The 21383-nt window shown below is 35.8% G+C and overlaps 3 protein-coding genes across 5 annotated transcripts; 1 reads left to right on the forward strand and 2 right to left on the reverse strand.

Moving 5' to 3' along the window:
- Positions 1-3446: 3446 nt before the first annotated feature.
- RAT5 (Histone superfamily protein) lies at positions 3447-5053 on the forward strand. The gene is made up of 2 exons (XM_008246111.3): positions 3447-3739; positions 4546-5053. The coding sequence occupies exons 1-2, from the start codon at positions 3551-3553 to the stop codon at positions 4762-4764; spliced, it is 408 nt and encodes a 135-aa protein (XP_008244333.1). The 5' UTR covers positions 3447-3550; the 3' UTR covers positions 4765-5053.
- An 857-nt stretch (positions 5054-5910) lies between these two features.
- Positions 5911-9400, reverse strand: EDA14 (embryo sac development arrest 14). 3 transcript variants are annotated; one of them, XM_008246114.3, is made up of 10 exons: positions 9207-9400; positions 8771-8827; positions 8591-8681; positions 8392-8483; positions 8216-8309; positions 8045-8124; positions 7670-7750; positions 6526-6625; positions 6341-6437; positions 5911-6234 (listed from the first exon to the last, which is right to left on the reverse strand). In XM_008246114.3, exons 2-9 carry the CDS (start codon positions 8824-8826, stop codon positions 6345-6347), a joined length of 687 nt encoding a protein of 228 aa, XP_008244336.1. In that variant the 5' UTR covers position 8827; positions 9207-9400; the 3' UTR covers positions 5911-6234; positions 6341-6344. The 3 variants fall into 3 exon arrangements, with proteins under 3 accessions (XP_008244336.1, XP_088904057.1, XP_008244334.1); XM_089047931.1 differs by having other exon boundaries at positions 5911-6209; positions 8771-8859; positions 9207-9398; XM_008246112.3 differs by having other exon boundaries at positions 8771-8859; positions 9207-9398.
- A 2130-nt stretch (positions 9401-11530) lies between these two features.
- On the reverse strand, positions 11531-18565 carry FH5 (formin homology5). The gene is made up of 8 exons (XM_089047932.1): positions 17916-18565; positions 16629-17325; positions 16472-16540; positions 15847-16375; positions 15548-15750; positions 14297-14532; positions 12361-13258; positions 11531-12086 (listed from the first exon to the last, which is right to left on the reverse strand). The coding sequence occupies exons 1-7, from the start codon at positions 18081-18083 to the stop codon at positions 12380-12382; spliced, it is 2781 nt and encodes a 926-aa protein (XP_088904058.1). The 5' UTR covers positions 18084-18565; the 3' UTR covers positions 11531-12086; positions 12361-12379.
- Positions 18566-21383: the final 2818 nt, after the last annotated feature.

The raw sequence follows: 21383 nt of genomic DNA on the forward strand, positions 1-21383 counted from the left end.
CTCTTCTCCTTCTCTTCCTTTTATTCTTCAATTTTTGTTGTTGGATCAATTGAAACACTCTTAAGAAGCCACAAGACTCAAGTAAGAGACATATTAGGTTGACTTCTTATCAGTTTCATTCTTTCTTTCCTTTCTTTTTAATTCCTAGGGTTTTAATATTTTTTTCTTTCTTTCGTTCTCTACCAGGTGCATATCTCAGAAGCAACCTGAGTTCACCACAAGGGAGTGGGTATTACTTAGATGTGAACCTTGTAGACCTCATTGATTTCAAGTCAAAGACAATAAAATATACATGCATTTTATGCAATTATAAGATTAGATATATCTATGATTTCATTATTTTGTGCTTATATCTATATACATGTCATGTCTACACCTAATTCTAATAAATAAATCTTAAGGTATAAATTTACCATGTGAGCCTATGTGTGTTTTCTGTAATAATGTTAAATTTTGGGGCCAATTAAATTGAACTGGATTTATGATGATTTTCGAAGTACAAGGTGTCAATATCATTTCTAGTGTAGGCAGATTCACTCAATGATATGTATTACTTGAAGTAGACTATATAGAATGAGTGTAGGACGATACAAATTGCACCAACAAAAATAAAAGAAGATGAGCACCGATGATCTTGGAAGCCAAACCTTTTTTCTTCTTGGAAAGTGGAACCTAAACTTGATTTGATCCTTGGATTTGTAAGAAGCATTAATGAAACCCAAACTTCAAAAACAAGTGTTTTTCTTGGTAACTTTGGGTTTTCGCGAAGACAAATATCATTGTTAGCTTTCACCAGTCATCTTCTTCAACTAGAAGTTACATGATTAAACTCATACTACAACAACAACAAAAACTCAAGCTACCGTGCACAAAGTTGCACTAGACACTAGTATCTAGCATGCAGTGCATTATCCCACGTATATATTTATATCAACCAAATGACTAAATGTTTAAAATACTGGCTGTATATATGGGGTGGATGGAGCAAGTCTGGGAGAGAACTTCTCCAACATCATGCCTTCTCAAGCCAATGATTCGGTGCTTCTAATAATTGATGAAAGTGCTTTAGAGCACTTCCGCACAATTGTGACATGATAAAGGGTAATGACAAGAAGAGCAAACACTATTTATGTGAATAGTGACTGCCCTAGTAATTTTTTCTCATTGCTATGGCAACCGCTATTTACATGAGATATGATGATAGGAATTTGTATGGATTTTGGTGTAGGAAGTGAAGAACATTGCTAGGTATTTATAGAAAAAAAAATTCCGAATTTTGTGATTTTTTTATTATAATTTTTTTGTTATTTAAATTGGCTGCTGACATCAGCTTGCCTAGGCAAGTCTTGAATTCGGGCTTGCCTAGTTTGGTGGGTCCACTTTTTGCCATGAAAACTTTTCCTTTGTGGGGGTTGTTTTTGGAGCTTAGGCCTCTTTTTGCCATGGCAAAAGGAGAGGGGTGGAAGTGCTCTTATGGTCTACAGGCTCTCTTTAGAATTGAGACATTTTGTAGCTCAACCACCCTTGGGTCACCTTCAGTGACGGATCCAGAAATTTTTGTTGTTGGGGGCAAAATGTAGTAGTTTAAATCACCAACAGACTTGAAAATTTTATAAAGTTCATGCCTAAAGCAGACAACAATATTTTCTAACATGAATACTGAATATTCCACAATAGAACTAAAAAGTCCAAAGCTCAATCCACTTCAAACTTGGATGAATTATATACAAGTAACAAGAAGAAGAGCCAACGAAATTTTAGGAATTTTAGGTTGTTTTAGTAACATTTTCCAGCCACAAAATGGTGAAGTGACAAGGAGAAGAGACTAAAACGACTTGGAGATGAGAATGTTGGGTGTTTAAGTGACAACCAAAGCGACCTCGTTTTGTTATGTCAGCTTTGCCCCTCCATGTTCTCTCATAAGACTTTTATCAAACACCTTGCCCCATTGCAGCATACTTAAGTAGAGCTTCAATGGAGATTCTAAGGACTTCATGGATAGAAGAAAGGTGAGTAGGGCAGTAGCCTTCACTGGGCCTTAGGTGGATCCACCACTGATCACCTGGATAGGTGCTAGCGGCACAATGATGATGAACATAAACCCTAAACCATCTATATGTTGGCCCAAAAAACAAATCTTTTTTCAAAACAGAGCAGCCTACCTAGGAAACGGTATCTCCTACTCCTAGCCTGGGAACAGTTCTTCATCTTTTCTTTTTGTGGACCTTTATTAGTAAAATCAAGCGACAAAAGTTTGACTCCCTCTGAAGTTTAGAAACCATATCAGTGAGACATAGAAGTTCATATTCAATGCGAATTGGTTGGATGATAAGGGCTACAAGGTTGGTCTTGCATTTCTTTGCTTTCCCTCCTCTAGTCCACCTAGTACTAGTTATGTAACTCCATTATGTTCAACGTAATTTTTGGTGTCCTCCAACATTTCTTGTCATCATATCAGTAGAACCACTATGGGGGGAAGCCATTACAACAAATAAATCAATTTTAAATTTCTCCGTAACAACAAATGAATTATTTTTTAAAAAGTACTCGTATGTTGGTCAACGGAGTCTAATTTAATGAAAAAGGGCTTTGATTTGCATACAAATAATCTCAACTCAAGTTATAACCCCCATCATGTTACCTTTGTAGTTTAGACGAATGTGACTATCAAATTGACATGCCATATGCATTTCACAATATTAAAAATGATGAGCTTGTGAAAACTAAAATTGTGTGAATAATAGAAACAGCGAAATTGAGTGCTGCAAGAAGCAGTTTTATTTTTATTTTTTCATGTTTCCACTTGTGCGTGGGCTCCATCACTGGGCCGGGCGTGGGTTTGGGGTGGAATTGCCCTTCATGGAGCATGGGCTATCTACTCTCATTAGAAACCCATTTTCTAATTTGAGCCTCAAAACAGCCATGGCCTGGGCCATTTGGCTCCCACTAGACAGACTCTTGGAGCATGAATGGTGAGCAAACCCGATTTGTTTGAGTTGTCATGGTAATTAGTGAAAAGTAAAAACAAAAAAAACAAAAACAAAAAAAATTAGGGCAGATACTATTTACGTAAACAATAACTGCCCTTACTTACCCTTATTCTTTACTATGACAAATGAGTGGCACTCTCTCCATTGTAATTTGTAACATTTTCAAAGGAGAAGTGCATTTATGCAAGCAGTAGGGGGGGCAATGGCAAAGCATACAAACCTAAGTCAAAATAATTAATTGCCCAAAAACAAGTCAACATGAATGAACAGAAAAGACAAGGTTAGTTTCGTCACTTCACCAAATCTAACCGAACAAAAAGTTACAAACTTCAATCAACCAATCTCTACCGTCCCTTCTCATTTTAATCAACGGCTGTTGATCTCGATCCGCGTACTTCAGCCCATTGGCTCGTATTCAAATCCCAGCGACTATAAATACCCAAAACGCGTCTCAGTTCTGCTCCGTAGCACCTAACACTTTGTTTCTCTCCGTTGCTTCTAATTCTTTTCTCTTTTTCATTCTCTCTCTCTCTCTCTAATCTGTTCCTGGAAATCCATCAATGGCGGGTCGAGGGAAGGCTATAGGTTCCGGGGCCGCGAAAAAGGCCACTTCACGGTCGAGCAAGGCAGGTCTGCAATTCCCGGTCGGTCGTATCGCCCGGTTCTTGAAGGCAGGAAAGTACGCCGAGCGAGTCGGTGCTGGAGCTCCGGTCTACCTCGCCGCGGTCCTTGAATACCTTGCCGCTGAGGTATACTCCTCTTTCTCAACCTCTTTCTCCCTCTATATTTGTACGTGCATGAATATCTTTCTCTTCCCATTTTGTAAATCTAGGGTTAGGGTTTCGAATTGGGAATAAGATTGTTTCGTAAGTTTGTATGAGTGGAAATTGGTTAATTGAACATTAAGAAAACTGTGAAAAGGAGGTAATTTTGCTTCAACTGGTCGTATCAAGCCAATGTTAAGATCTTGGATCTAGTTTGTTTCCTAAATAATTTTTATTTATTTATTTATTATTTTTTGGTTAACCAATTTGATTATTTCTTTCTTTAAAGTACAGGGCTTTGAATTGAATTCGATTTCATTGTCTGGTAATTTTCAAGTTATGATATGAATGTTTCTGTCTGTAATATTGAGAAATCTTGGATTTTTTAAATTGCTTCAGTTTTTTCCTTTTTTTTTAAAAAAAATATAAAAATTTTTAAAAAAAAAATCTTTTAGGCTAATAGCACTGAAAATCTTTTGACTGTCGAATAGGGTTGAATTAATATTGGCCCTTTGCATTTGAACTGTTTTATTCTTGTTCGAATCTTCATTTTAAGGTACGAGGCATGTTTGTGGAATTGATGTTTTGGGTAAGTCATAGGAACGAAAAAATTAGCGTTGGTTCTTGGATGCGTTTTCACTTCCATTTTAGATGTCAACGCTATTGAATTGGTGTGTCCTTCCAAATTAGGATATTTTCTTGGTAAAGGTATAGTTGTGTGTGTTAATTGATTTCTGTCCACAAGTTGAGGGTTTTATTCTAATGTTGTTTAATTCTGTTTGATTTTACAGGTTCTGGAATTGGCTGGTAATGCAGCAAGAGACAACAAGAAGACTCGAATTGTGCCACGCCACATTCAGCTTGCTGTGCGTAATGATGAGGAGCTGAGCAAGCTTCTTGGTGATGTTACAATTGCTAATGGTGGTGTCATGCCCAACATTCACAACCTTCTGCTCCCAAAGAAGGCTGGGACCTCATCCAAGAACGTAGGCGGTGATGATGACTCTTAAATTTGAAGAGAAATGCCAATGGGGGGTCAATGTGGTTGATTCAGATTTAGTTTCCTCTAGTAGGTTCAAGTAGGTTATTGAGTCTCTGTTTCTGGAATTGTAGTTGGGGTAGAGTTAGGGTTGTAGGTAGTAGTGTTTGTGAATATAATCATCTTCTACTAGCTTCTTAATAGAAGAGATTGTGGGAACTTCTTTTGCTTCCTTTTTTATATTTTTGGCCCTTTATTTTTTGAACGTGTTCTTTGTGGGTTTAAATACTTAATGACAGTGCTTCAATATTTGAGCATCATATGATTCTTCTGCTATGTACTGTTTTCTGATCTGTCACTCTTTCATTGTGTTCAACACTTGAGAAATGGGGAATTTGTTGCTTTCAAACTATTGAAGGAAACAAAACTGACATTATGCAAGTTGTGGGAGGTTCAAAGAGCAAGAGGCAGATCCTTTTCCCCCAATATATTCTTAAAAAATGTTTTCACTCTACGGTTAACCTTTGTTTGGGTAAGAAAACTATGAGTTCAGATGTTTATTTTGCTATGAAAGCGACCTCGGCCGAAGTTGGTTATGTTGGTAGGTAATTTAGTTATGTTATTCCTTATCCACACATGTTACCTTTAACTTCATTTATTTTGGGAAACGAAATATAATTGCATCATCTATTACATGAGTTTGTGTCTAAAATCTGACAGAACTCTCATTTTAGTCGATGTACTTATCGTATATGACAAGAATTGGGGTACGAGTGCAATAAACTTCACTACAAACTCATGTTGTCTAACACTAGTTGAGCCTCTTTCACCTCCACCTATGTGGGCAGAGGTTTGAAATTCTCATGCACCCAATGAATTTTTGTGTAAACTCCCCTCCCGCAATCCCTTAAACTAAGAAATAAAAACCACACTGAATTGTGGGAGAATATGGCAACTAAAGGGACTATGATATAGAGCCCAATATATTGTTTGGTCCTAAGTCTTGCAGTTACTCTACCGTATCCTTGACAAAAATAAAAATAAAAACTATGGAAAGCCAGAATTATGGCTACCAAATTGTACTGAAACACCACTTATGCAAAGCCTGGTAGAGTAGAGAGAGTTGCCCTGCGTGTCTGATGAACAGTTTAATATCCTACTCCAATTGGATTCACAATTTTAAAAATTAATAAATGATATTGAAACGGATTATTCTGAATTGAAATACAAGTTACCATGGCTGATTATGTCAATCAGCAAAATCTCAAAAATGACGGCAGACTGCTTGTTAGTATTGTTATAACGACACCACTGTTCGGACTGGCAGAGTCACAAAAATGCAATTATATATTAATCTATGACCATATCACTCGTACAAATTCATATGTAGCTCAAAATTCCAGTTACATGAAAAGTCGCATTACATCGGATCCATACTTCTCTGGGGGGCCGGACATCAGTTGCGCAGCGTCATTCCTGCAAAATCACAGAAACATGCAGACTGGAGTGTGCAAGTTTCATAGCACCAAGAAGTACACACTTTTAAGCTGAGAAATAAGCAAAAAGACCTAGACATAAAACGAAGCTAATCATTGATCAACACCTACCTATTCAACGCTTACGCTCAGCCCGCCACTTGAATACAGGTTTGGATGTTGGGCAGACAATCTCATCTTCCCGCAGTTTGCGTTTTCTACCCTTTTTCTGTTAATTTAGATGAAATTTTTTTTTCAATATTTCCATGCACAACAAAAGAACAAGATGTACGAAAAAGAAATTTGGATGTCAATACCTGTAATTCCTTCTGCATTGCCATATCCGTATAGATTCTCTCCAACTCATTGACTCTATTCCTCCTTGCTTCTAGCTCTCTGTAGGAAGCAGCTGTTTTCCTGCACATTGAAGACAAGAGAATATAAGACTTAACCAAAAGACTAATATCATTCTACAAGAATTCAGCACGACAACGGAAACAGGAAGGAAGAAGCGTGCATCACTCCACCAATTGAAAGGTAGCATACCATGATATAGTAGAAATTTAAGGATAATAAGAATTTCTTACAAGCATGAGTGAGCTACCTAGGATTCAGGAAGAAAATGGAAACAGGAAGGAAGAAGTGTGCATCACATCCACCATTGAAAGGTAGATTATCATGATATTTAAGAAATTGAAGGATAACAAGAATTTCTTAAAGCATGAGTCAGCTACCTAGAATTCAGGAGATAAAATGGCATAGAAGAAAAGAAAACTTAAGATATCATGATAACAAAAAAATTTAAGAGAGATTATTACACTACCAAATTTCTCAACTCCAACTAGCACCTGATAGTAGGGCCTCAAACCAACTTGTTTAAAATTTTAAAATCAAACTTGAAAAATCCAGCCTATAATCAGGTCTTTTCCACGTAATGCGGCCGGAGATGCAAAAGAATTGGATTGTGGTTGACATAACAGCAAAGGGCAGTTCATCCCATTTGTTAAAAATACAGAAAACTTCAGCAATCTAGTTGTGACCAATAAGATTCGCTTATCCTCTCAGGTCAATTAACATACTGACGAATAACAATAACTATAAAAAGCCAAATTGCATCCATTGAACTAGATATTAAGAGAATAGTTTTGCTTTAAACCTTTCCATTATGATGAAGTTTCTAAGTCCTATTCATATTCTGAGGGATTAATGGATTTGTCTCACAAAGTAATGTTATGGTGTCTCAAAAAAAAAAAAAGTACAAACCAATCAGTGCACAGTTACCCCTTGATTGAAAAATATGCCAATATTCTATCAACCAAATCAAAAGGCATTTGTTTATACGATACTGTAATGCACAGACATTCATAATAGATTCTTAAACTGATAAAAATCAACAGACCACCTTCAATAATAAACATAACTCATCAATCTGTCCCCTAACACTGAAAACTTTGTTTGTACCTTTTTATATGATCAGGAATGTCCTCAGAAGCAGGCATAGTTCCACTTTTTGAACGTGAATGAATTTCTTTAGCCTCCTCCCTACAAACAAAAGGAAATAACAAGATAAGATATATTTGAAAAAAAAAAATTCAAATACAATATATTTGGCAAAACGGGTGTAAATGAAACATGTAGTGTCTGACTGTAATTAGGCCAAACCTCAGGGGGTGTAATTGAAAGTCTCCCTAAAAATAATAAGAAACAGAAAATGGTATCTAAGTCTGGTCACAACTAACAACAACAATAAGAAAAACTAAAACATTAAAAAGCAATCCACTTATTCAGATATAATTTAGATTTTCCAAAGACAGAAAAGGCGGATGAAGCTCAAACCTGTCTTCAGCAAAGTAAACGTGTCTACTTGAAGGCCGATTATCAAGAGAGTGGAGTGTCGCAGTCAACTTTTCAATTTTCTGCATTGGATAACAGCATAATTATAACCAACAGGGTAAACTAAAAAAACCACTTGATAAACCATAGCTTCTTGGTAACAGTATTAATAACCTTTTTCTCACTCTGAACTTTCTGAAGTATGTATCCAATATCTTGGGTCTTCATAAGCAAGAGCTCTTCTGGAGTGTACTTGTTTGCCTGACTCCTGTAGCAACAAGCTATGTCATTTGAGAAGCAAGTGCCAAAGAAAAATGATAAAGAAGCATTATAAAAGAGTTCTATGTTACTCTAATTTATGGACTCCATCAACAGTTCGAGTCTTGATCATCTTGAAGTAGAACTCATCTGGGTTTCTAAAGGCCGCTTTCTCCTTCAGTCTCTGTTGAGTGAAAAGGCAGATGAGACATAGTTGGAAGTTATATTACACGATTATAGACAAAATGATGAAATCCAAGGAGACAAGCAACAAAGTCACCACAATTTTACCCGTAAAGTCTCCTCCTTCTTGTGATATGCTTTTGCACGCTCAACATAGTCTTTGTGCTTTTCAAGAAGCCCAAATTTTTTCCTCGATTCCCTAACAAAAAATTAAACAACAAAATACATAATTCCCATGATCTGATGCAAAACAACATTATCAACAGCAAAGGGTATGTGATTGCTCACGGTTGAGCTCGTTCCTTGTGAGCCCGCCTGCTAATAGCATTCCTTAGGGACGACATGCTGAATAATATGAAGCAACAACCACAAATCAACTGCCAAGGTAGCAAAAAGACTCAGTTTTAGTTTGCCAGTGTGCAAACGTTCGGTATCAATTAAGCTATGGAATTGCAGGTACAACAAAAACATATAACCATCTCCAGATAGACTGCACGAAAATTCTATAATTACAGTGCGTTTGGATGGAGGGAAAGGAATGAATGAAATTCTATAATTAAAAATGTTGAAGAACAGTAACATTTATTCTTGGGTAATTTCCAAATATCAATCTTTACAAGTCAAGTCTACAAATTGAATCAAAACCCTAACTTTGAGCAGCAACTTGCTCGTTAAAATTGAACAATACAAAAGATAAATAATCAAAAAATCAAAGTGACCAAACCTTAACGATGTCGAGTTGGTATTCTATTCCTTAACTGCCCAACAGAATTCCAAAGCCCTCCTTCGATGGTGAGATTACAGCGCGAGCAAAACCAAAGACGGAAAGCTGGCCTTGGAACACAGAGACTAAAACCCTAGAGAAACCTTATTTGAACCCTGAACTAAACAGAAGAACGCTCTGTGGTTGGTGGTTACGGAGACGAACTTCAGTGAAACGGGCTTATACCCTTTTTCTCTGTCTCACGTGAGCCTAAGCCAAAATCCCTAATTTTAAATTTTTTTTGTTGCAAAATATTTAGAGTATAGGAATATAGTGCCTGTTAATTTATTAATAAGTACTCCATCTACAGCCAATAAATTAACCGAGCGGCTATACCATTGACATACGGTTTTTTACATACAAAAAAAAAAACAAATAGTATCGCCGACCGGCTATACTCGTTTTTTAAAAAAATTACTTAGAGAAATAGTATAGCCGAGCGGCTACACACGGGTTTTTTAAATTTTTAAAAAATGAAGTAGTATAGCCGATCGGCTATACTATTTTTTTTAATTGTTTTAAAAAGAAATAGTATAGCCAGACGGTTACACTGGGGTTTTCCAATTGTTTACCTACTAAATAATATACTCTGTTAAAATTGACCCCCAAAAAACAAATACTCTGTTAAAAAAAAAATTAGTAAAAAAAATAGTATAGCCGAGCGGCTATATTATTTCTTTTTAAAAATATTTAAAAACCAGGTCTTCCCGTCCGGCTATACTATTTCTTTATAAAAACGTAGTATAGCCAAACGGCTAAACTATTTCTGTTAAAAAAAAATTAAAAAAAGCTTATGGCCGCCCGGCTATACTATTTTTAAAATAAAAATTGGAAAAACCGCGTATAGACGGCCGGCTATACTATTTTTTTTTAAGTGGAAAAAAGAGGATAGCCGGGCGGCTATACTATTTCTTTTTAAAAAAATTAGATTAGACGCGTATAGCCCCTCGGCTATACTATTTTTTTAAAAAAACCATCGTATAGCCGACCGCCTATACTATATAATACATTTTATATAGCCGCACGGCTATACGAATGAAATACGTACATATTTTTTGGGAAACTTTTTTGCAAATTACAACTTTAAAGTTCCGCCACTATATAATATATATTATGTGTATTCAATAATATGTGATAATTATGTGTATAGTATGTGAAGTTAGCAAAACTACGTATAGCTATTTCTTTTTTTTAAAAAAAGTAGAAAAAAACTAGTATAGCCGGATAGTATTTCTTTATAAAAAAAATTAGATAAAACGCGTATAGCGGTGCGGCTATACTATATAAATACATTATATTTCAATGGTATAGCCGCATGGTATAAATACATTTTTAAAAAGCGAACATTCAATAATCGTATTGAACATGTACGTACATATTTTTTGTGTTTAATATACTTTTTTTGTTTTCTAAATTCACTTATTATACACATAATTATCACATATTATTGAATACAAATAATATATATTAAAATATTATATAGTGGCAGAACTTTTAAGTTGTAATTTGCCAAAATTTTACCCAAAAAAACACGTACATATTTTATTTGTATAGCCGAGCGGTTATACCAAATTAATATCTACAAAGTATAAACTAATGCAATTAGGAGGGTCCTTTTTCCATAGGGACATTTTGGAAAAAGCAAAAGGAGAGAGAAAAATTTTAAAAGAAGCAAAAATGGACAAAAATGCCCTTATTTATTTTTAGATTTCCTAAGGAATCCAATACATTTGTATGTCTTTGATTTGAAAGTTGAGTGGTTTTTTTGTCTTTTTTGAAAAAGCTTTGGCTTTTTCCAAAAGTGAAAATTTTTTTATGTCTAAAACCTAAAATCCCTTTTTGATATATATTTTTTATTAAATAGTATAGGCGAGCGGCTATACCATTGACATATAATGTTTTTAAATAGTATAGCCCCCCGGCTATACTATAGTTTTTTACAAAAAATAGTATAGCCGCCCGGCTATACGGGTTTTTTTTTATAAGAAAAAAAAAAGAAATTCACTAGCTATACTGGGTCTAAACTATGCTACGCTTCATGCTCCAAACTTAGCTCAATCTCTAAAGTTGATGTTGAGAGAGAAACTATAACTCCCCCCAATGACCAAACTATTCAGCATCTTATTTCAATTGAAAAGTGGTTTTTTTTTTTCGGGTCTGAATTGAAAAGTGGTTGGAGTAGCTAAAAAGTAAATGCCAATTTAAAAATGTTGAATTTAAAATAGATAATAGAAAGTAAATTTTTTTGGCCATTTTTGTTTTAAACCATGTTAGCTAAAATAGGATTATAATAACAAATCATAAATTTCATTCCTGGCTATAAGATGAACAATTCTATAGATCTCAAACTACCTTGCTACACCTCTACTCCAAAAAGGTCAAAATTATGAACAAAAATATAACAAAGAATCATAGGTGGAAAGAAAAAAAGAATCACTATATCTAAATAGCTCCTGCGCATGTTGTGGTTTTTTAAGGCAATAGTATTGTTTTCTAATAATTTCATTCTCAACAGGACACCAAATAACAATGAAGGCACTCCACCACTCAAGGAAATGTACGCCTTTTGAATAGGACGAGCAGGCACAATTCTGTATGGTATTGGCTTTGTACAACACTAATCATGTCGTCCGCCCGATTAGCAGGGAGACATTGATGCACACAGCCAGCCATGAATGGAGGTGGAACATCATCAGAGGTGCCTTCAAAAGTGACCGTAGGTTTTATCTAGTGAAATTCCAACTCCTTTTTCACTAATCCTTCTGTGAAATCATTGGCCACAGATGACATCTAGAAAAGAACCGAGCAGGCATTTTGTTGTTGAGATTCTGTGACGGCCACCTGAGTAAATGCCAAGAGAAAAATTTCTTAAATACTAAATCAAAATATCCTTGACTTTCTTTGTTCTAAGTAAATTACACACGCACCCGCATGGATTGAACCTCTGACATCACCCTACCCTTGTTTTAAAGAGGAAAGGGGAAGAGGTAACACTAGGCCCAAAGTTCATTGGCAATATCTACGACTATCACATATTGATAAATGATCTACACTAAGTATAAACAACACATGAGAGAGATATTCTTTCTTCAACCAGGTTTAGAAATTTCCATACCTTCTCGAAATGAAATCTATTAACTTTCATCATCTGAGCTAGAATTATCCATTCGTCGATCTTGGATTGCCGGGAAAAGCCGCTTATGGAGATCAGGAGAAGGAGGCTGGCGAAGATTGGAGGCAGATGGTGTTGTAGGAGGCTGACGGGGATCAGAGGAAGGTGCTTCCTTTTTTTGAACATTTGTTGACTTTTTCGGTGCCAATCTTACCTCTCTGCATGCCTTATCTATGATTAGTAAAAAATCCCGAACAATAACAAACAATCTTAAACCCTCATCCTTCCCTGCTTTCCCATGGAAGTAATCACCAGTGCTCTTCACCAGAGCCATGATTCTCTTTTCTTCCTCGAGGAGACCTGTGATATCAACCTCAGCATTCTGCACAAAACTCTTCAGTGTTTCATGGAACTCACTATCTTCCCCTGAATTTTTCATGTCTGAGTTCAGGAAGTCTCTGGTTTTTACGAGTGCATGACCAAGTTTAGTAACAGTTCCTGTTAAGTTTTCAGCATCCAAAACGGACGCTTTTTTGACATTCTCAAGTTCATTGCTTAAACCTGAAACTTTCTGAAGACCAAGACTGCGAAAGTGCTCTTCGGTTTCCTGGGAAGTTTCCTCAAGGAGATCATCTGATTTGATGCTAGAGAAACTCCTGCTCTCTTTTGCTGCACGAGCAGCTCTGACACCCTCAGAGCGGATTATTTCCTGAACAACAAAGTGCAAAAGGGTTGTCTTGCCATCTATTCCTTTTACATCAGATAATTTCAAGAGCGTGTCAAGTTTGAATGCTTGTGCACCACCACGAAATGTTCCATCATTCATGCGATTGCCAGTTTTAAGAACAGCTTCTAAAAGCTTGAGGAAAAGCCGGCTGCTTCTTAGTTCCTTACAAGCAACCTGCCATAGACATGGATATGATTTAGATATTCTTGAGTGCAAGGTTTCAAGATATGGACCAGAAGTTACCGGCAGACAACGTCATGCACAGAAACAAAATGATAGGTTACAACAACATGAAGCTGTGCCATTTGAATGAAAACTGGCAGACATTTTTATATATGCTGTACAAGTACATTCGTATATTTCTTCATGACACATTATGTCCATGAGTCTCCCCTATAGGCAGATAGGTACCATATTTCATGGCCCATACAGGACAGTATGGTCTAGGCCAGACAAGCCTTCATCTTTCCTGATAAGACTAAGCTTAAGGTATCTAATAGAGAGTTTTGTTATGCTATTATCCTCTGCTTCCACATGTGAATCTCAGTAGCAATATTAGAAAATTGAAATTTGAAGAAACTAGTCATTGCAAAAAGCGATGAAAACTTGAAAACTAAGCATAATGAACAAAATATTTGTCGAAATTTTCAATCTCTTAAACTATTCCAGCTAAGAGTTGGAGTAGAAGTCATGGGACATTTATCATTAAAGGCTTGTAGATAGATGAAAATGCAAGAATTGGAGTCCAAATGCCGCCAGAAATGAAACTGACCATGGGCTGCCACTCTGGGAAGTTCTTAACATAGGTGGATAGTGGCAACCACTCCCCATATTGTACTTTGCCATCATGGCATCATTTTTTCCTTGTTGCATCAAACTCTATTCATGTTATTTCAACTGTACATTTTCCCTTTGTGCATTGGCATTTGGCTCTTTATCGGTTCATGTTTGTGAACCAGCGTTGTGTATTCTTCATCATCTGATGATGATTTACACAGCTGAAAAGCACTGTCTTGCGTAGGATATCAGCATTGGATGCTAGCTTAGCATATATAGGCACCAAGTTATATATTTATAATAGTTGTATAAGCATTGGTCTTTTCAATATCTGCTGAACTAATAGTAGTTAACATGAGATACCCAGAAAACTGGGTAGAAGAGTATGAGACTCAAAATCATATATGGCATGCAATTCAGAAACTCAGTCTTTACCTCTAAGGTTGCGAAGGACTCCTTAAGGGTGGTGACCTCCTCCTGAAGAGTGCACATAAAAAGTAATGCTTCCAATCGCTTAAAAGCAAATGGAATCTCAATCAAGGCTTTTAGGAACCGCTCAGCAGGCCCAAGTTGAGAACGTTGACCATTGAACAGTCTAAGCTTTAGTTCTTCTTCTTGTGTTGGTGCCATCTTCAGCAAAGTTTGTAGGAATTCTGAGGGAAGCTCATTTCCTGATTCAACTAAGAAAGATTAAAATATGCTTCTCATGCAAGGGAAAAAAAAACACATGCACTGGATCATCTTTTATTTTAGCTTTCTTTATACATTATTCTATTACTCAGACAAGATGTTCGCTCAAGAATTTTCTGAAAAAGTTCCAAAGTAATTACTAGGTTTTTTTAGAAACATAGAGTTTAATTAGAAGTTTAGAACAATTACAAGGCTTTTTTTTTTTAAATCACCAATACCCCTGACATATTGCCCCATAATCAAAGTGGTCCCTGAACTTTCAATTGCATCAATGCAACCCTCAAACTCTGGTACCATGCACCAATGAGGCACCAACATCTGATTCTTCAGCTTCTGTCCAAATTGATCACATGGAAAGCAGATGACTAAATTTTAGGGGTATTTTTCACTTATGGGTTTCAACACAGTACTTTTGAGTTTTAGTGGTTCGGTAGTTTATCTAGTTTCTGCAGTATTTTGATAACGTGATTAACTTCATTCAGTTTTATTGTTGCGTTTAGTATATTAGAATACTTGTTGATTGTGTGTGAGCGCAGAAGGACAAAGAGAAGAGAGAAAAAGGGTGACAGAGGAGGAGAGAGAAAATGCTTTTTAATCTATAATTTATGGTCTAATGCACCATTCTACCTTGAAAGTATGCCACTTTCAACAGAAAAACCAATGGATCAGAAATCAGGGGATACATTGATGCACAGTACCTGAGTTTGGGAGGCACATTGATGCAATTGACAGTTCAGAGTCCAATTTGATTGTTGGTAGGGACATTGGTTATAAAAATCCTAAGCACAAGCACTAGGTGCATCTACAACTTGAACTTCCCTAAGTCCTCAAACTTCATAAAAGGACTAAATGCAAGTTTCCTTCTAGAAACATAAAGAAAGTACACCATATATCCCTTTTTCTAATACATTTCCATTTTGACACACTGAAAAAAGAGGAAAGGAAAAATACTTGCATCTTTTCAATGCCATGGATAGAAAGAAGGAGATAAGTTACCTTCACGAATTGCATCACAGACTTCTTCTACGGTGACATTCAGTGCCCGCAAAAGAATTGATAGATTTTGTGCCTTTTTGGGATTAATAATTTGAATGAAATGGGGCGAAGGATCTTGGAATGTAGATTCTTTCTTGCGTTCATTTTTGTTTTTCTCAGCAGCGTTATACCCAAACAGAGTTTCAATCATATTTTCATCGAACCTGTATAAGAATCATCATTGTATTACTATTCAGAGGCTTATAATTTCTAATGATTCATGGATCACAAAGAAGAAAAGGAAGAAAACTGCAACTTACTGGAAAGATCCTGATTTAATCTGATGCCAAACCATTGAATGATCAGGGTTTGCTAGAACCTTATCCCAAAAAAATGGCTTCAGCTTGGTTTTAGCAGCATCACCTTCAGCATCAGATCCACCTACCTCACCAGAAGCAGCATTTGATGGATGTTTTGGTGCAAGAGGTGGAGGTCGAGCTAACTTTGAACCAATAGGCATCGATTGAGGTGGCCGAGGAGGAGGAACACCAATCTTTGGAGGAGGTGGGGGGGGAGGGCCAGGAGGTGCTGGAGGTGGTGGGGGAGGGCCTGCACTGCCCAATGGTTTCAAAGTGGGAGGTGGCACAGGAGGCGGAGGAGGAGGAGGACCATTCCTGCTGGGAGGAGGCTTAAAAGAAGAAGGTGGTTCAGGAGGGAGAGGATTTGCTCTGCCAGGAGGGGGCTTTAGAGTAGGCAGTCCAGGAGGAGGCCTTCCAGGAGGAGGTGGTACCAGTCCATTGTTGTTGCTGGATGTATCAAATTTGGAAGCACCTCCAGTGGATCCTAATTCTGCAGTTTAATTTAGTGAAGTATTTAAAACATCAGACTCAATGTGAAAATTACTATTTAAAAATTAGGCCTTTCTGTGATGACTTGAGTTATTACCCAACGATTGATGGTCAAGCTTCTCTTCTTTCATTGAATTTCCCAAAACGTGAGACTTGTACGAAGAACCTGAAACATTAAAACTTTCAGAGATATATAGAATTGAAATGGTTTAAACAACTAAAGATAACAGAAACACGATATTAGAGAATTATACCACTAGAATCAGTTAAACTCAGGCTAAGGAGGGGCCTCTCATCATTTTGTCCATCTTTTTTCCCAGTCCTACAGATTTTAGTACAGCATAAAAAGAGCACTGCTGCAACAACAAGAGTCACTGATGCAGTAACAACAACAGCAATGACAATTTTTTTACGATCATCTTGTCCTTTAACTTCCTGTCCATTTACTGGCTCTGAAGCTTGCACAGTCGAATTTTTGGAATTGGAAGGAAAAAATGATGCAGCAGGGCGCCTAGACCTAGGAGTTTGAGAAGTGGAAGGTGTTGGAGCAGCGGATGGTACTGGACTGAGTTGAGGAGATCCTGCTGCAGGGGCTGGGGAAGGTACCTCAGCAGAGCTCCGACGCAATTCACTGCCCAAATTCCTTCTTGGAACATAAGGCCTGGGAAATAGGGACTCAATATACTTGGTATACCATATCTTAGAGGCACCCTCTTCTCCAGAGACACGGGATAGGAGACCATGCCTTAAACAATCTGAAAGAGTTTGTTTCACCTCAGGATGCAGGACACTAATAAGCTTCTGAAATCTTTCTTTTCCTGATGACTGTCTTTTTGAACTAATTTCATCTGTGCCACCAGATGTTTCCTCTTCTAACCATAAGTGAAGATGTTCAATAGCTTCTGTCAAATGGACCAAATCCACCTGGCAACTTATCCATAACAGCTGTGCCTGCAAACCACAGAATTTGCAAATTTTAATGTCTACTTTTGCAAAAACAAGCATATAACAGAGTTAATGAAGAATAAGAAACTTCATTGGTGAAAAGTGAAAGCTCAAATACATCAAAATATCATTTCTCATATAAGTTTTTTCAATTCTGTTTTGGCCTTTATTATCTTCAATAGATATACAACTTTGTTAGAATTATCAAGATATCGCTTTGTCAAATACTACTTCTGGTATTCAAATAAGTTGTGCACAAACATTTTAGTAAAATTGACAAAATCAAAATCCATTTCAGTACAAGAAAATAGCTTTGTGCCTTAAATACTTCATAAGCTCCAAACATACTTCCACGAACTAAAAAGCTTTAGATTATTTAACTAATTTTCGGATCTACTGTTCGGTCCAGATATATGATATGATGCTAATGAAATAAGAGCAGAGAGGCGTACTACAGAAATCCCTATATAAGATATGGTTTTGATACAAATTTAAAACGAATAACATTAATATGAACAAATTTATCATATAAGATATACCACACTCATATGATAAGGTATCTTACTGAAACAAAAAGATGTTATATAGTCTCTTACCATGTCCCCATCAATCTTTCCAGTTGCTGGATCAACAAGTTGACTGAGAAACACTTCCTCTGTGATTTTCCTCTTCTCTGAGCTTATTGATGTTGAAGCACATAGCAGAATAACCAAAACAATGAAACGGCTTGTCCTCATAAGACCTATTTGTTGTTGAATTGTCATTCCAAACGTTTAATATCCTTCTCATTTCATCAATGCCTAAACCTCTCATAACCAAAACCCTAGAACAGCTTCATCACGCAAAACCACACAAAAGCTTCTAACTTTCACGATTTGGCACCAACCCAATTCAATTTTCCTTAAGAAAACAGCTATTATATCCCAATTTCCACCATATATAAGAAAATCTTCACATACCCACGAAAGTTTTTCTGATGAGAAGTTGAACTCAGAATACAACAGAAAGAATTGAAGAAAACTTTCCCCAAAGCTGCCAAAATATTGAACCAAATCACCTGCAACACAAAACCTTCGAAGGCTCCTCGTGTGAAAACCTTTCAATGTGTCTTCGATTCTGACCAGATCCACCGAATGAGCTTAAGAAATGTCAGCTGTTAAATTTGTATACAAAACATTGGCGGTATTGACCGGAACCTGTCGAAAAGGTGAAATTTTTCTTCAGAACGTTTCGTCTCAAAGCTGTCAAGGGAATGACTACGTTTCCTGTCTCTTTCCTTTTGGTTTTTTTTTTTTTTTTGGTTGCTCTATAAAAAAAATTTAATCTCGTATTATTATTATTTTTTAAAACTCCCAATTGTACCCAGTATGTTGTTTGTGTCCTAATGGAATATTTGCAACACAAACCAGACGTGAGATGTTGGCTAATCATTGTTTTATCCACTAAATTACACTGCAATGGTAACATGCATTTTATTTCATAAAACATTTTTTTTTCTTTTTCTTGTAGAAAGAAAATTAAAACGCTTTTTGTGACTATAAATGAAAATCATCTTCAATCCAAAACTATTCTAAAATTGAGACCTGAATGAAACCTATATAAAATCAACACCAATTAGAGAATATAAATACTTTTATTCTTATTTTCCTAGTCTTTTCTTCTATAGGAACTAACAAATTATAAGCAGATTGAAATTAATTTGAAAGAACCAAAGATATTATGTGCCCAATTGACCAATTTAAATTTAAAAAAACCCAAGTCGATACGACCAGACTCCGATCCCTACACCAAAGCCAAAAGTCGAAGAGAAAAAGAGGGTTAGACCTTGAAATCAATCGGCGATATAGGAGTACTCCGCCGGGGAGCTGCACCTAAACTAACTATTACTTAGGCTAATAAAAATATTTTTTCCAGAGAAAATAATCAAGTTTCAATAATGTACTAATACAAATGTAGTAAATATTTAAAAGGAAAATTAAATGTGCACTATAAATATGATTTCTTGGTGAGGAGGAGTGTAGGATGCAATTTTTAAATGCAAATAACAATTATTTCAAAAACAAAAACTTGAAATCTAACTATGATAATATAAGAGGATAAGAAATGTATCTCAAAGACAAACCTTTCTTTTCCGTTCTTGTTGCCCTATCCAATAACCTACGCGCATTTGATCTTCATCTCTCTTTTCATCTTTCTTTTCATCACTCAGTTGTCTAAGTCACCGACGTTCTCATCATTGTTGGAGAGAATAGACTTTTACAGTATGTTTTGAGGAAGAATAATGCTAGGTCACATGATTCTTGATGCGTGTGGAACATTTTTTTCAACTGTTGATGTTTGTAGAACATTTTTTACTGTTGATGCATGTACATATTTTTGGGTTTTTATTACAAATGGTCTCTGAGATTTGCCAAATTATCACTTTTGATCATTTATATTTTTTTTCTGACATTATTGGTCCCTTGTGTTATACCTCACACGTCAATTTGGTCCTGCCATTAGGTTCTTTCAAAATTTTCCGTTAGATTGCTGACATGGACGCCACGTGAATTAAACAATGTTTTAAACATTTTAGGTTTTATCACAAATGGTCCTTGAGGTTTGCAAAATTATCATCTTTGGTTCTTTGTTTTTTTTTTTTTTTTGTTGACATTATTGGTCCTTATATATTTTTTTAAATAGTTTAACATTTAAAATCTTTTAGAAAAAATTTAATTAAAAAAAGAGAAAATTTTCAGAACATAATTTGTTTTTTTGTTATTCAAATCCACTTGGCATGTTATTATTGGACATGTAGCCATATACATGTTACGTTATGTCGAAATTTCTATTAAATTTATGAAAATTTCAACAAAACCTCACGGATTTGATGTGTCATGTATGTGGAGCCTACATGTCAAATAATAACATGCCAAGTGAATTTGAATTTTAAAAAATGCATATTTTGAAAATTTTATCTCTTTTTAAAAAAAAAATATTTTAAAAAGATTTTAAATGTTAAACTATTTTTAAAAAAATATTTCTTCATTTAGATCCACTTGACATTTTCTCATTGACTATGTGTGCACCACATATGTGTCATGTCAACAATTTAACAAAAAAATTTAACAAAATCTCATGGTGGGATCAAATTGATGAGTGAGGTGTAACATAACGACCAATAATGTCATAAAAAAATATAAAGGACCAAATGTGATAATTTCGCAAACCTCAAGGACCATGTGTGATAAAACCCAAAATATTTAAAATATTGTTTAATCCACGTGGCATCCATATCAGCAATCTAACGGAAAATTTTGACAGAACGTGACGGTGGGACCAAATTGATATGTGAGGTGTACATAAGGGACCGACCAATAATGTCAGAAAAAACCTAAATGACCAAAAATGATAATTTGGCAAACTTCATGGACCATTTGTGATAAAAAGCCTATATTTTTAATCGTTGATATATGTAGGGTATTCTTGACCGTCCATGCATGTGTGCTGGGACAATTTTTAATAGCGCAGCTCTTTGATTTGTCACCCTTTTCTTTGTTGCTTCATATTATATTTATTTACAATTTTGTGAAAGAAAAAAGAAATGGAATGTGTCGTTGTTCTGAATCTGAAGCATGACCAAAAGTTTGGACAACGTGTTGTGAATAACTGTCGAGAAGGCCAAGAAGTTTGGCAGCAGGGCAGCCATTGACCCTTTCTTTCAATTTAACTTGTTGCCAATTCTTTAAGTTAGGCTGCCGACTTCCATATCCGTTCTTCTATTTTTCTTCTTCGTATTTTATATATGCATGTTTACGATTTTCTTTCTATATTTTTTCTTCTTCTTCTTCTTTCTTTTTTTTTTTCTGTGCAGAACTTGACAATGGAAGAGAAACACACTCCTGGAAGCAAACGAAGGAGCATGTTGTAATGTCACGCTTAAGTGCGAGTCTCGCCAAAGTCATTTTCAGCGACTCTAATTAGCATTTCTCTTGCTATTAAGTGATTTATTTACTTCATTTTTCATTTCTAACTATTAAAATGATTCGACAGATAAATTACTTTGTTCCACTTGCTGAATTTTA

This window comes from Prunus mume, linkage group LG3, assembly GCF_029339155.1.
Source record: "Prunus mume cultivar Tortuosa linkage group LG3, ASM2933915v1, whole genome shotgun sequence".
Lineage (NCBI taxonomy): Eukaryota > Viridiplantae > Streptophyta > Magnoliopsida > Rosales > Rosaceae > Prunus > Prunus mume.

Excerpts from the sequence above, each read along its gene's own strand:
- RAT5 (XM_008246111.3), top strand. The coding sequence starts at position 3,551 with ATGGCGGGTCGAGGGAAGGCTATAGGTTCCGGGGCCGCGAAAAAGGCC. Across the intron at positions 3,740-4,545 it reads TTGAATACCTTGCCGCTGAG|GTTCTGGAATTGGCTGGTAA; the intron begins GTATACTCCTCT and ends TTGATTTTACAG.
- EDA14 (XM_008246114.3), bottom strand. The coding sequence starts at position 8,826 with ATGTCGTCCCTAAGGAATGCTATTAGCAGGCGGGCTCACAAGGAACGA. Across the intron at positions 7,751-8,044 it reads GTTTACTTTGCTGAAGACAG|GGAGGAGGCTAAAGAAATTC; the intron begins GTTTGAGCTTCA and ends TTTTGTTTGTAG. Across the intron at positions 6,438-6,525 it reads CAATGCAGAAGGAATTACAG|AAAAAGGGTAGAAAACGCAA; the intron begins GTATTGACATCC and ends CTAAATTAACAG.
- FH5 (XM_089047932.1), bottom strand. The coding sequence starts at position 18,083 with ATGACAATTCAACAACAAATAGGTCTTATGAGGACAAGCCGTTTCATT. Across the intron at positions 16,376-16,471 it reads GCTTGACCATCAATCGTTGG|AATTAGGATCCACTGGAGGT; the intron begins GTAATAACTCAA and ends ATTAAACTGCAG. Across the intron at positions 14,533-15,547 it reads CTGTGATGCAATTCGTGAAG|GAAATGAGCTTCCCTCAGAA; the intron begins GTAACTTATCTC and ends TAGTTGAATCAG.